At 42.4% G+C, this 14,950-nt stretch overlaps 1 protein-coding gene across 3 annotated transcripts in view; it reads right to left on the bottom strand.

Annotated features, from left to right (window-relative positions):
* LOC119458151 (armadillo-like helical domain-containing protein 3) overlaps window positions 1-6,363 on the bottom strand; it is a 61,165-nt gene extending 54,802 nt beyond the window's left edge. For 2 of the 3 annotated variants that reach the window (XR_005193434.2, XM_037719977.2), the window contains exons 1-7: window positions 6,134-6,363; window positions 5,625-5,733; window positions 5,500-5,556; window positions 5,378-5,443; window positions 5,199-5,279; window positions 3,517-3,624; window positions 1,145-1,237 (exon numbers count right to left, since the gene is read on the bottom strand). Coding sequence is in view for 2 of the 3 variants with exons in the window: in XM_037719977.2 (XP_037575905.1) it covers window positions 1,145-1,237; window positions 3,517-3,624; window positions 5,199-5,279; window positions 5,378-5,443; window positions 5,500-5,556; window positions 5,625-5,696 (477 nt within the window). In the remaining variant the exon portion in view is untranslated. The remainder of the gene's footprint in view (window positions 1-1,144; window positions 1,238-3,516; window positions 3,625-5,198; window positions 5,280-5,377; window positions 5,444-5,499; window positions 5,557-5,624; window positions 5,734-6,133) is intronic. The other variant, XM_037719986.2, reaches the window with a different exon arrangement.
* Between the last annotated feature and the right edge of the window lie 8,587 nt (window positions 6,364-14,950).

Raw genomic sequence — 14,950 nt, forward strand, 5'->3', positions numbered from 1 at the left:
CCTTATATCTGCAGGTATATTGATTTCAAGAAGTGCCTTCTGTGAATATAGGGAGATTCACCTCATCCAATCACCTTATCGAAGCATCTTGAAGTAGCTGCACCTCAATTTTGCTTAAAAAAGAATATTTGATCAGATTTGATTAACATGCATAAACAGTCCCTGCTGATATTTAAATGGCATACATGATTAAATTTTATTTTGTTTAACTGCCAGCCTGAACAAGCACATTCCGTTATAGCAGAATCATGCTCCTAACTTAATGGTAGTCTTCTTATTGCCCCAATCTTGACATTGAAGATTTCCTTCGAGAGCACTTATCCAAATAGATTAAAAAAAGGAAAAAGTGTTTCTATCAGCAACCACTGAACGGATTTTTATGAGGCTAGATAAAAAAGAGAATGCCAAGACATCAAGTTTACAAATTTGTAATGCCAATTGAAAACGGAAATTACAATGCTGTGGACTGAATCAATTAGGTCCTTTTTCAGCAGATAGAACAGTTCTGTTGCACAGTGCTCTGAAGTATGCTACTAACTTTAAAAATTTAATTCTTGGATCTTACGTGCCAAAATCACGATCTGATTATGAGGCACTAATCTTTCATTTAGTAATTTTTGGCAATATTCCACTACAAGAAAACAATTGCGGCCTTCAATCAAAATTTTTTTCGTATCGGTTCAGTGGCTGTCCAAAAACATCTCTGCCATTTACATGCAACGAACGGGTAAATCGGCGTTGGCCCTGAACTAGAGCTACCCTTTCAAGATGCAATAAGCTCAGCCACTCGGCAGCTAAGCCTTGCAGGAAAGCCAACTTCTCAATGGCAGGAGGTGTGACTACAGTCTGTAACAGGTCAAGAATGCAGCAGCAAGTTGGAAAGAATTCCAAGTGCACAGATAAGGCGGCATTCTGCATCGTTAATTCTTATTATAATTAAGCGTGCGTGTGTGTTCCTTTCTTCTTTTTTTTTTTTTTAAGCCAGCTACCAGAAGACCCCTTCATATAATTTTCATAGCCATGTTATTTTTACACAAATAAGATACCAGTACAAAAGTACAATTGTCTTACATTCTACAAGAATTACAAAAGCAGAAAACATCCTATCAGCTCAAGCAAAAAGAATCTGTAAGCACACACTTACTGTTACAAGCACGAGCAGAAACCGGAGAACCAAAGATTTAAGGCTGTGAGTGTAATCACCTTCCAGAAAGCCACGGATCAATTCAATCAGTTCCTATATGGCAAAAAGAAAGTGAAACCAGGAGAAAGGATTAAAGCACCGAATATACCTGTAGTTTGCCCACACTTCCTTTACATAGAAATTCCTTTTAAGCCAGAGGGTATATGACAATAAAACTACATCATTCACTGATGCTTTTACATTATGTTTAGCTGGGTATGAAGGTATCAAGCATCATCTACATCAATGGGGGCAAAGAAAATAGCCTAAACCAGTGTTTTTCAAAGTGTGGCTAGCAGCCTTGGAAGGCACCACTGAAAGGCATCCATCCAAAGAGTGAGCAAGGCATTTTGCAGGAAATGTCTAAATTCTAATGATTCAAAGCTACCATATCCACATCAGTTCACATCCAACCAATCAGGAAACAGAGTCGACACTGCACCGGACTAAGGACTTCAGCTATCTTCAATAAAACCTGATGTCAGCAAAGGAATTTCAAGCATGAAAGATTACCTTTTCCTTTGGTCACTGACTACAAGAAGCACATAAACTGGCTAAAATGTTGAGCCTGCCAGTTGGAAATGTAAGATATATTTATGGAATAAATTGAAAGAATGGAAGAGAAAAATGACATAAAAGACACAGGGAACCGCACAGGCACTGAACAGCATGAGCTCCTGTGTTGTTCCCTATTTTGTCTGCGTTTTTTTTTTGTTTTTTTTGTACTCTTAATTTATTACACATTATAAACCAACTCACTAAAGAACACGTCTCGTTAAAATATGTTTATGTTTGGCTCCAGAGGAAAATTTTGAATTTTCTGCACACAATGCCTGTACTACTATTAAAAAAATTAAGCATATTTCAGGAGTTCTTGGTAATGCATTAGAGGTCAAGAGCTCTGTGAATGTTGAAGTTTTAAGAACCACTGACCTAAATGACAATTCTTTGGAGCGAGATTGGTTGGGTATCTATTACTTACTCTAAAAACATGCTTTGAAGCTGCATCCTTGCAAAAGCACTGAGTACATGAAGCTTGTTTACATTCCTGCACAAGCCCTCATCAGATAATCCAAATGTGCTAGGGGTAATTTCAAGTTACCACACGTCCCAATTTAGCCTGGACAAGTTTATTTTTTATAGGTACAGTCCAGTAATGAAATGTCACATTGATGAAAGCATGGTGAGAATGCAGGGCCGCAAAGGCAGGCCTGCAGTTACGTGCAGAACCTTGGAGCCACTGACCCGTAAAGAAAATAAATTTTCACAAAAAGTTTCTTTCACACTCTTTTAGGTGGCTGTAGAATCCATAATTATGGTACAAAGGATGAATTCTAGCCTCACAAATAATTAATTACGGTACCTTTTTGCACAGCCTATTCAAAATGGGCGTCAGGTGCAGCACGGTTTCAGAGGTAAGAAGACTCATCCCATCACCGAAAACAGAGGTGGCAGTCACGTGGTATGACAAACAACTAAAGAGCCTGCCAGTCAGCCCGGTGCAGTTGTTGAAGGCCATACAATGATTGCGCCAGTGAAAGTTGCCTAATTGGCCCTTCTAATTTGTTCACTTCTTCTTTAGAAATACAGAGGGGGACATGCTCTCCCCTCTTGTCCCATCAAGTGCTGAATGGGCTTGGCTTTTGGCAGCATGCACAGTGTGTGTGTATGCGCCAGTGGTACATGGTACAAAAACATCGCCACAACAGGTTGTTATGAGATGAGTCTCCTTTTTTCACGTCCAGAGCCATGCTGTACTTAGCATGCTTTGAACTAGTCGCATTAAAAGGCAACATAATTATTCTTCCCACTCTCTGGGAATCGAGACTCCATAGAGTAATTACTGAGTCAATGGCTGTCCAATAAAGCAATAAAAGCTAGACAAGTTTTCTGTCAGTACTCCTTTAACCAAGCAATGCTGTCCACTTGAATAATTAAAAGACGGGCATGCAAAGGTTCCTGTGGATGTTTGGATTCCAAACATTGCAAAACTGTCAGTGCCACCCTGTTTGTAACAACTGAAAGCCATTACAGCCTGCTATGCCTGTTAATCGTGCCATCTGTGTCCAAAGGAAGAGCACTAACAGCATAATGCTGCATCACCAATACAAATTTACTTGCTACATAAATACACATGTGCCAATGTGCCAACACAGCTCCATCAGTGTGTTCACCAACCTGCAAACCCCATTCTTCTAGGCACTGAATCTGACTCTTCAGTATTCTTACACAGAGAAACTAAGCCCCACAAGTTAACTGCAAAGCAGCTAACTTACTGAACATCACATTGTATGATAAGGGAGACCAGAAATAAAGCTGTTTTAAGAACCTACCTGCATTGTTGCTTCAGCCATATCAAATCCAATGAGGAGATTGATGATGTCAAAGCCATAGTCACCATGAGATTTCTTGTAGACACCTTGAATAAGGGCACACAGTGTCTGGCAAAAATAGTAATTAAAATTAATGTGTTGCACCAAATTTCACAACTACAAAAAGCACAGCCTCCAAGTAACTGTGGAAATTAGCTAACACACATCACCACAACTTGTCAATGCACAGCAACATGTTATAGTTAAGCCAATGAAATAGCAAAATTTATTGCAATATCCATGCACAATGTCCCAGAACAGTTCTGAGTGCTTGTATTCACCCACTGTAGAGCGCTATTACAGCAAAACATAACACAGTCTGTACCTAAGCTGTGCATTTCAGTGTAGCTAATACAGGAGTCATGGGCAAGAGTTCAACATAGCAAGAAACCTTCAACTCCCCAAATGCATTAGTTTTGTTCAACTCTGGCATCTTTTTATCTTACTTTTTCATGAACAGCTGCACTACAGCAGCTGGATGAACACAGCACTGTCCAGTTTTCTTCTGTATTCCATTCCCCCCCCCCCCCCCCCCCATGCATTTTTCTTTTTTTTTTTTTTTTTCATGATGTCTGCTCACCAACTAGTTCACCTTTGTATCACATAAGGATCTGCATCAAGGTGCATGCGCGGTAAAAATTTTTTAAAAAACATTATTGCTTCATGTTTAGGTCATAAGCGTCAAATATAAATGCTTGACACATTTCATTCTCCCATATCCAGAAATATAGTAACCTGACAATTGGTCTTCCAGGTCATTCAACCCAATCCATCCAGTGACCACACAAATACACTCAACCAGATTCAGTGATAATATACAATAATGGCATAAATATTGCAAGGCATTTTGAGATAATACTACTAAGATAATCATGTTATGACGGTGCATAACATTCCTTGCATACCAGAGGTAAAACATTAATCTTCTGCTCACTCAGCTACTCGCGACAATAGTGACATTGGAAAGAAGGTTATGACATTTTTGGCGCAGAGGGAAACAAGGTCAGGTTAAGTGGCAAGACACTAGCAAGAAAGTTCTTGGGGCCAAGAGGTTGGAGTGGGAAACAGTGCAAAGCAAGAGACTATGGCTAAGTGACGACACCGACCTGCAGTAAAGCATCATTACATTAGTAAAGCACAGCAAACCTTGAAGTCATAAGACACAGTACAGATGGTAGAAGCCACAATAAAGCACAGCAAACCTTGTAGAAGTCACAAGCGACAGTACAAACAGTAGAAGTCGCAAGAGAAAATTGTCTGCATCCATATGCAGTAAAGCACTGTTACTTGCCACTGTTCAATATCACTGCTTGCTGTCACACTGTTTTTGTAAGTAAAATAGTGAAATTAAAACCAAAAACATGAGGAGGCACCACAAAGACAACCAACAGCAGTATTATTGTGTTTCATTTTCATTATCCCCCCATCACGTGTTCGACCCTCAACAATTACTAACCATATTCTTTTATAAGTCACCGGTGCCATCACATTCAGCTTCCTCCAACCAGCTTTAAACTACAGCTATTTAGGCACATAAGTTGCCTAGCCTACTCTAGCAGCTGAAAAACAAGTTTTGTGTGCTCAGTAATGCCAGAACAATAAATTCATAACTGCAAATAATCGTTTTCCACCTAAAGCCTCACCTGCAAAGCATTCACTACTCGTATACGATGGTCACTTCGCAAGGCTTGTACACAGTGGTAAAAGAGGTTGTTTATTGTATCCTGCGAAGAAAACATACAAAACGATTAAAGCAGCGCCAAGTAAACGACAAAAGCCAACCCTTAAAGTAGATTTTTTTTTTCTCTATTTTTCGGTTTACCTTGAGTCTGACGAGATCTTCCCCTGACAGGTTGTCAAACTGTTGTTGTATAAAGTTCACATTGACCTAGAGACATACAATTGGTTACTAAACTGTTGAGACAACAAGCGACTTTCTTTTACCTTTAACAAAAACAGTTCGTCCCAAAAATTTTGATTATTTGCTGAAGGATCGACGCCCTGGATGGAAGAATACAATTGGGTTACACGACGGGGTCAAAAATAGAACATCTAATTGCAGCACTTGCCTTGAAAAATCCTTCGTAGATCTGAACAAACTTTTCTTTCAGGGGTTGTCTAGATGCTTGTTTGGCGATCATGATGTCTTAAACAGAAAACCAGGCCCTCATGGAGGAACTGCGGAGGAAGCAAGTGAACGATAACGCCCATTTTTACTTCAGTTTTCTTTGTCAGGCGTTACAACAACGCAGTGAACTTTAACGGTTACATAATTATCGCTTACGCAGCGTACACAGGTATCGCTGTCAAATAATTCAAAGAACTAAAAACGTTTTACAACTGCTGCTCAAAGAACGCAAGCGCCCCCCCAAAAAAATGTACATTGAAGTATATGGTTTCACTGCGCGACACATTTGTAAGGTTAACAAGGCAGGATAAATTTTGTAGGTAAACTTTTCTTTCATATCAGGCTCAGGAGATTCACAGTTAAAACCAACGAAACGTAGACGCGGGAGCCAGTGTTGAGATTTCGTTAAGACACTACTTTTCGCGTGCCCCTGTGTAGATGCATACGCACGACTGGCTTTCGTGACGGTGGGTACACTTGTCAGTACGCTTCAGCTTTTGGATCACATTTTCGTTAACAGTCGAGGGCGTTTCAATCACAGTATGGAGCAACGGCAAAGAGTGTAGCGCTTCTCTTTTTTCTTCGAAACCGTACTACAACAGACAGCTATCGATTCACCGCAAGCACTGTACCGCAAGAAAAACATGAGCGAGAGCTTCCGGACCGGCCATAGATAGCCGATGTTGCCAACTGAGACTTGCAACATGGACAAATATTTTGCGTTTCGAAAACATATGGTTTCGCTTTCGCGTTCCATCTGCTTCCTGTGTACGGCAAAGCCGTGGAATTTTAGCGCAGAATTCTTCTACACGACAGCTAAATTGCACCAAGCTATTATATTGATTAAGTCAGTACATTCAACACATTTATTGGTGAATATAGCAGAATGGAAACCGAGTGTACTAGAAATTGATATTTACCAGGGGTAGAGATTTTTTTTTTCATTCCTTTTCTTTTTTTCCAGGTCCACTTCCTGTTGGCTTCCTGAAGAAAGTATTCATTATTCGGAGCCTATTCCTTTCCGCGACTTCTTCCAACATCTCTCCTGTAGTGTTACTAGAATCCATGCCGTAGTTGCCAATTGCTTGCTCACCAGCCGGCTTTAGTGTTAGGCAGGGTAAACTGCGGTTACCGTAGATTAGTGAAGTCTAGGATTTCTTTAAATTTGAAGAGAGAAATAGTAAAATTAGTGAAGAAGAAACAAACCAACCTAGACGCAGTAAGGGTAAAAGCAGACCAATTCAGCCTGGTGCACGCAAACAAATATGCAGCTTTAGAACAGAAAGATGAAGATAACATAGACGTAATGAATGAAACCGCAACTAGGCTGATCTTAGGGAGGTAAGGCACCAAGGCAACCAGTAGATAAGCTCTCCCAAGTAACAAAGGACCTAATGAAGAAACGACAAAGCATGAAAGTGTCAAACTCAAGAGATCAGATAGAATTCGCTGAACTGTCAAAACTGATCAACAAGAAGAAAGTAAGAGATATTCGAAATTATAACGTGGGAAAGATTGAGGAAGCCGTAAAATATGGATGCAGCACGAAATCAGTGAGAAGAAAACTTGGCATAGGACAAGGCAAGATGTATGCACTGAAAGATAAGCAAGGTAATATCATCAGCAATTTCGATGACAAAGTAAAAGCAGCGGAAGAATTCTATACTGACCTGTACAGTGCCCAGAGGGGCCAAGCTACTTTCATTCGAAGTGGTCATGAACAGGATACCGAGGCTCCTTCTATAACTAGCGATGAAGTTTGAAGGGCCTTGCAAAAAAGACATAAACAGGGGAAAAGCTGCTGGAGAAGATGGAATAACAGTCGATCGATTTAATCAAAGATGGGGAGATATCATGCTTGAAAAGCTTGCGGCCCTTTATACACAGTACCTCACGACTTCAAGTGTACCAAAAAGCTGGAAGAACGCCAACATTATACTAATCCATAAAAAGGAGACGTTAAAGAATTGAAGAATTATAGGCCCGTTAGCTTGCTTTCAGTATTGTATAAAAAATTCACAAAATTTTCAACAGAATCAGGGTAACACTTGACTTCAGTCAACCAAGAGAACATATGCTGGCTTCAGGAAGGGATACTCTACGATGGATCATATCCATGTCATCAATCAGGTAATCGAGAAATCTGCGGAGTACAATCAACCTCTCTATGTGGCTTTCATAGATTATGAAAATGCATTTGATTCAGTAAAGTTTGTAATATAGTCATAGAGGCATTGCGTAATCAAAGAGTACAGGAGGCATACGTCAATATCTTGGCAAATATCAACAAGGATTCGTGAACAGTATTCTAGTGTTCTCGTATTATAGTAACAAGGTATTCTAGTATTCTAGTAAAAGTATTCTAGAAACAGTATTCTAGTAAAAGTGTTCTAGTAACAGTATTCTCTTGAACAGTATTCTAGGAATGCCATATTGTCCACTATCGGAGATGCTATTGAAGAACCAATCAGTGAGTGCGATATCGAGACTTGCCATCGCGTCCCCACGCGTAATCCGGATAAAACTAACATTATCATGCAATTCAAGTCCCGGTCGAAGCACGACATGACATTAAAGAAAGCGAGAAAAGCCCAGCTTACTAATAACAGTCTAGAACTTGGCAGCTATCTATGTCCTATCCTGTGTCCTATGTCCTATCCTCTATATGTCCTATGTATAAGTCCTATCTATGCAAATGCGCATATTTGTCCTACACTAAAGATATTTCTCAGTATGGCTATCAGGCGTAAGAAGGACTGCCAGTGGAGATTCGTGTGGACCCATAATGGAAGGATTTTTGCGAGGCACTCAGACACTTCTAGCGCCATATCCATAACTTGTGAAGACGACCTCAATAAGATAACACCGGCGTAATTCGCCCCCCTCTTTTTGCGCACAGTTGAAGCTTTCAAAATGCGCTACCACGATTTTGCGTTGCCCCCTGAAATACTTCCATGTTCTTGTATGTACGGTTCTGTTTTGCATAATAACACTCTCTGCCCTCGCTAAGCATGACCAGATTGCTTATTTCCTAGACCAATTCTCTTTTCAGTATAGCATTTTAATGCTTACTGAAACATGGTATTACGACGGGTGTGCAATGCTCCATCTTAATGGGCACAAAAACTTTTTTATCAATCGCAGTAGTCGTAGGGGCGGTGGCGTCGCTATTTATGTTAAAGCTTCTCAAGAATATGAGGTAATATCACATTATAGATGCATTACAAACTACTACGAGGTAATAACACTGAAACGAAACGCTGACGTCATTACTTTCGTTTATCGCCCACCAAATGGGAATTTGGGCACTTTATGAACTTTTTTGAAAACTTCTTGCAATATGTTTCCACAAATAGTCTGAAACTCGTTTGCGGCGGAGACTTCAATATAAATACCCTTGAAGCTAGCGCCTGCGTTCAAGATTTCAACAACACCATTTCTTCCACGACGAAGTTAATACAGTGATGCGTGTCACTACGCCGACACGCATCACTGTATTAACATCGTCGACACTTGATTTGTTTATTACCAACGCGGAAGCTAGAGTCACTGATGCAGGAACCATAGCCTCTGACATAAGTGACCACTGCCCAATCTTCATGATTTTCTCCCCCCCTCCTCCCCCCCAAAGTTCATAAAAATAGTCGAAGGGTGCAGTTACAGTCCAGTATGTACCAGACGATGCTTTACTTTTATTTAAGCGCGACATCAGTGCCCAATTAGTCTTTTATATTCGGAATAAAAAGCGTGAATGACGCATATTCTAAGTTCATTGAAATGTTTCATTTTCCTTTTACAACTTTCAAACCATCAAAAAGAATAAGAAAACCTTGGGTCACTCCTGCCCACAGGAAAGCTATTTATGAGAAAAATCGATTATTGCACACCTTTTTATATACGTACAAAAGCACCGTCTGACTTGAAAGATTTTAAAACTTCCAGAAATAAACTGAACGCCGAGCTTAGGTCGGCAAAGTTAGCATATTATCAGTGGTTGTTTTCTGATATAAAGAAACAACAACCTGAAGCCGCGTGGAAATTAAGTGCTAAATAGGGTTCTCGGTCGCGAAAGTAAAACGGAAACGCCCTCAAAGTTAACGCACAATAACCGTGAAATAGTTGGTCAGGCACTTGTGGATCATTTTAACCAAGCGTTTCGAAAACACGCTCTTCCAGATAGTAACCTACAGGTTATCAGACTGTCAATCAATTGCCCTGCTGACAGCTTTGCTCTGCATGATATAAGTGAAACTGAAGTTTGTCGAACATTCATAGGTCTAAAGAACAGCAAGGCTTTAGATATAGATAAGTTACAAATAAAGCCTACAAAATATGTTATCGAATGCATTACGCCTGCGCTCGGTCACATATTCAATCTCGCTATCCAATCAGGTCAAATTCCTGACGCATTAAAAAAATCCAAGGTAACAGTCATTTACAAAGGTGGCAATAAAAATGAGGCAAAAATTATAGGCCAATATCTGTGGTACCAATTTTTTCGAAAGGCTTAGAAAAGATATTGTTTTCACCTGACTGACTAACTTCTTTGACAAAATAAATCTTTCCGACGCGCAGTTTGGTTCTAGAAAAGGACGCTCTACTGAAACAGTTTTATTAACTCTTAAAGAAAGTGTGCTACAAAACATTGAAAACAAAATATAACTCTCGGTCTTTTCTTAGATTACAGTAAGGCATTCGATTCACTTAACAATAACATACTTATACTAAAATTCTCAGACTGCGGGGTTCATAGTAAGCAGCTCGAACTATTCCGTTCGTACTTAGCCAACAGGACTCAGTGTCTGTGCAATGGCAATTACCATTCATGTCCCCTCCATATAAAATGTGGTGTGCCCCAAGGCAGTATTTTAGGTCCTCTTTTGTTTAACGTATATATAAACGATATTGTCGGTATTGACGCAAGCTTGCAAAATTTATTATATATGCCGATGATAGCACTATCCTACTCTCCTGAACTGATGAAGCCGATCTAGCGTCAAGATCAGGTCCTTGAGAAGCTCGTATTTTGGTCACATTCTAACTGCCTCAAAATTAACCCAGCTAAAACCAATCTACTTTTCTTCCGTGCAAAAAAAAAATTAAGTAATTAATTTAGAACAGGATATATCCTGCGACGGGCACAGGATTGAAATTATCAATGAATATAAAATTCTCGGAGTAACATTTAGCTCAAACTTCGCATGGGATTCTTTCCTTCCCCGCGGTCTCTTTGGCCATACTTGGCCCTTGCGCCATTAAACACCACACATCAATCAATCAACCTTCCCCGCGGCACACCCAACGACCCTGATTGGTCGCGGCGTCACGTGATCAGGCGCTGGCGCAGCTTTCCCCGCACCTGCTCTTTCTTTCTTTCTTTCTTTCTTTCTTTCTTTCTTTCTTTCTTTCTTTCTAATTATGTCTTTCTTTCCAATTCCTTCTGTCGTTCTTTCTTTATTTCTTGTCCCTGGCTCATACCCGCATATCCAATGCGGGTATGAGCCATAGTAGTTTTAGCGTTACATCGCCGGCGCAGGCTAGCGTATACAAGCTTCGCTTGAAAAAATGGTGGTCAACGTATTCAAGAGGGCCGCGTTATGCGTACACACCGCGAAGCCGAAATCTCAAGTCCTCAACATAGCATAACAGGCACTGTCTAACGCCACGCTTCACTCACATGATAGTGCGGAGAATCATTAGAGTTTTAGAATAGGGGCCCCTAAAATTTGGGGCCCCAAAGAACTTTGCGGGTGATGGCGATGGGGCATGCAGTAGTGAAGAGTTTTAGAATAGGGCTTTGCGTTTGCGTATAGCTGGATGGATGTATGGATGCTATGAGCGTCCCCTTTGAAACGGGGTGGTGGGTTGCGCCCCCAAGCTCTTGTTATTATTTTGTCTAATGTCCTACCTTTATTTTTGAGAAAACACCCAGATACAAAGAATTCCCAGCATCAAACTTTCTGAGCCATTACTGGGAACCGTGTTTTTGTATACCTCCGTTCTTTGCGGTCTCCCTACTTTTCTGCCACCAAACCTCCTATCGCCTCTTAATAAGATGTTTGCTTTCCCACCCTGCTATCCCTGAACCCAAGGGCTTCAAGGAGGCCAGAGGAGCCTAAATTGGCAGCTATATAGCGTCTTGCACTTGCAGCGCCACTACGGCGTCAAAGAAAAGCTGTTATAAATATTAAAATAAAATATACCATCTTATGATAAGAAGAGTGATTTATACTTTCGCGTTTAATTACAATTTAGAAGTTATTCTAAATTTATCCAGCCAAGCCACGTTAATCCGTGTTAGGCGTAGGAGCCATGAAACCGACGATCGCATTCGGAATCTGCGGTGTCTAATGAATCAATCTTCATTACACACGTTAGTTGAGAGGAAGCGATAACCACAGTCACTTCTCCTAGCTAACGAACTTCACGCGTTACCACGAATCGAGCGCAGTTTGGTGCTAGGTTAGAACCATCGCTTCGATGGGTGCCGCCATGTATGTTGACGCAAAGCTTTTGGGGCTCCCGCTAAATCAGTGAAATAGCGTGCCCGACGCAAAACCCGAACCCACTTTGCGTCTCGCGCATAAGCAGCGGCTTCGACGCTATCTTTGGGGCCCCAAACGTTTTGGGGCCCCTATTCTGAAACTCTAATAACTTTGTCGCATCTTTCTCACGGATTCAAATTTGTGCCATCTTACGATGACGCTACTTTCGTCAGGAAGCCTCAGACATAGATAGGCATAAATATAATGTGTGAAAAAAGCAAGGGCGGTGGACTTTCAGTAATAGCTGGTCTAAATCGTGCTATATATTCCCGCTTCGACAATTTCTTCCCAGGGAAGTCCGTTTGACGCCCTGCTGCTTGTCAGTAGTGAAATATAATTGCTGCTCCAACAATCCTCCTCTGTGGAGAGTAGGCACACAACAGAAAACAATATCTTACTTCGAGACAAGCATGCGGTACACAGTGAGACAACAAGTGGCGATGCGTCATTGGACTATGAATTAAACCTTTCGCTCCTGCGTCCATAGGTGAAGCAACAAACACTGCACAACACAAGCCCTTCTAGTACGACTCGTCGAAACTGTATGTAGACTACCTGGAACGACACTAACTTCATCAGTCTTAGTTTATTTAACCTTGAATTTCCACCACCAAGGAATACAACCAAATACATCGATACAATCTATTTTGCTCTGAATCGCGTGCTCTATGAAGTTGTGGTAAAAACGAGCAGCATAACTCAAGAGCTCACTCCTCGTCGCAGACTACACGTCTGAGGCTTTTCGTGTCAACCCAATTTATTTCGTTTATGGCTTGTCCTTAACTACAATTTTTTTTCGGCGGGAAATTTCAGCTTGGATTTCTTGTTTTACTTTTTTCCCTTTTTTTTCGTTATCGTTTCTCTGGACGTCGGAGCGGCAATAAGCCGTTAGGTATTGCTCCGCGACATGGAAAGGTGCGCCAGGATACCGATGTCGTCAATTTTCCAGGCTTCATTGGCACAAAAACGCTCCAACTGGGCCTCTACGGTCCTGTAGCCTTCCTCGAGGCGCGTAGGCAGCGCGGCGATGCAATCGTCCAGCTTAGTCCTGACGCTGCAGCCGGTGCGCGTCCGCTCCGCTGCCTCGAGAGCCTCCTGCGCAAGCGAGAGAAAGCGAGAACACTCGAGAAGGAAGAGACACCGTCACGCAGACATCTGGGGCCGCTGCGCTGAAGAGAGAGAGAAAAAGAACGGAAACAGCACGACGCACCGCACTTGAAGACAGCGCGCGATGTACAACACTTTTTTTGCAGCCCGCAAGCTGTTATAGGCTCATTCCAATAGCCGTTTCGGTTCGCGATGGTGTCCGCCGCCGCCGCCCTGTATCCGTCACTGTTATCACCGGAAATGCGGAAAAAAGAACCCGGTTCCCGCCGGGATCGAACCCGCATCCGCTGCGCGGGAGTCAGATACCCTACCACTGAGCCGCGCAAGCGCTTGCTGTCAGGTAGTGGAAAAATGCCCTATAAACGCGCCCTAGGCAAGCGCGCAGGCGCAGACGACGAGATGCGATTCAGGCGAGGCGCACAATCAACGCAATCCCGAGCCTCCGCCAGTATGGTGGCGCCATCTAGTTAAGGCGCCTGCAAACGCAGCGTGCCCGACATGTAAGTTGCATATAGCAGTCGCATGCCGCATGTAACTGGACCTGTTTTAACTCAAGCAGGCTAGGTGATTATTTGTCAGCAGCCCGTTTTGAAGATTCCAATAAACAATCATGCTCATCATCATCAACAACCACAACGTACCGTGCCACGAGTCAAGGGATGTGAGATGTGCGCCACGTACTCTGGATACCTCTTCGGTACACGTTATGGCGTCTCATCGCAAGGTACGAAACGCTGCTGAAGCAGCGAATCGTAGAGCTACATGCACGGCTACAACCAGGCATCATCGGGCTCGGCAGACTGCTGTGCAGAGAGCATTACAAGCCGCAGCTCGCCGTCGACGCTGGGAGGAAAGTCTCTTCGCCTCGTTTTGACGAGGCGAAGAGACTTTGCCGCGAAGACCCTGTTGTCGGTGGCGCCGAAATTGGAGCTACTCTTGCGCCGCTCCACCAGCTTACGCTGTGACTGTGCTCCGTGTGCCGCGCAGGCCTGTGACTTTTTGTTAACCATTTGAGTTTCGATTTGTGGCGCAGCCGTATCAAAAAGCTGGGCCTTTAATAGAGTCTTTTGTGACTGTTTTTGGCTCCAATTTAGCACGCTATAGTGCAACGCCAGACGCGTGTGTAGTTATCTGGGCCGCAATGTCGATCTATCGCTTTCGAAGATATCGCTTCCTTAAACCATGGGCGCCGAGTTTTCAATCTGCCGGGGGGGGGGGGGGGAGGCCCCCAATTCACACCCTTTCTTTTTCATTCGTTCCCCCCACCCCTTCGCGCATGCTCCTTGGCAAGATATATACACCGGCGGAGAGACAATATATGTAAACATCAGTTTTATTTGTTTCTAAAGTCGAGCTTTCAATTCAGTTTCAATTGCTCTGATTGGCATATATTCTCGGAATCCGAAGCGGAGGAAGAATAAGGGCCGGAACTGCTGCGTAACAAACTGCCACGCCACAGTGGCGAAGGAGAACCAGGCGAGAAAAGACGGCTTTCCGTAGAGACCGTGGGAAAAACTCACCGGAATGTATTGATGATAAGCTGTCCGAGCACTCTTCACCGACCGGTGGGTCCAGCTTTCTTAAGAGATGGCTATGGGTTAAATGTGTGTGGTGA

This window comes from Dermacentor silvarum, chromosome 1, assembly GCF_013339745.2.
Source record: "Dermacentor silvarum isolate Dsil-2018 chromosome 1, BIME_Dsil_1.4, whole genome shotgun sequence".
Taxonomy (NCBI): Eukaryota; Metazoa; Arthropoda; class Arachnida; order Ixodida; family Ixodidae; genus Dermacentor; species Dermacentor silvarum.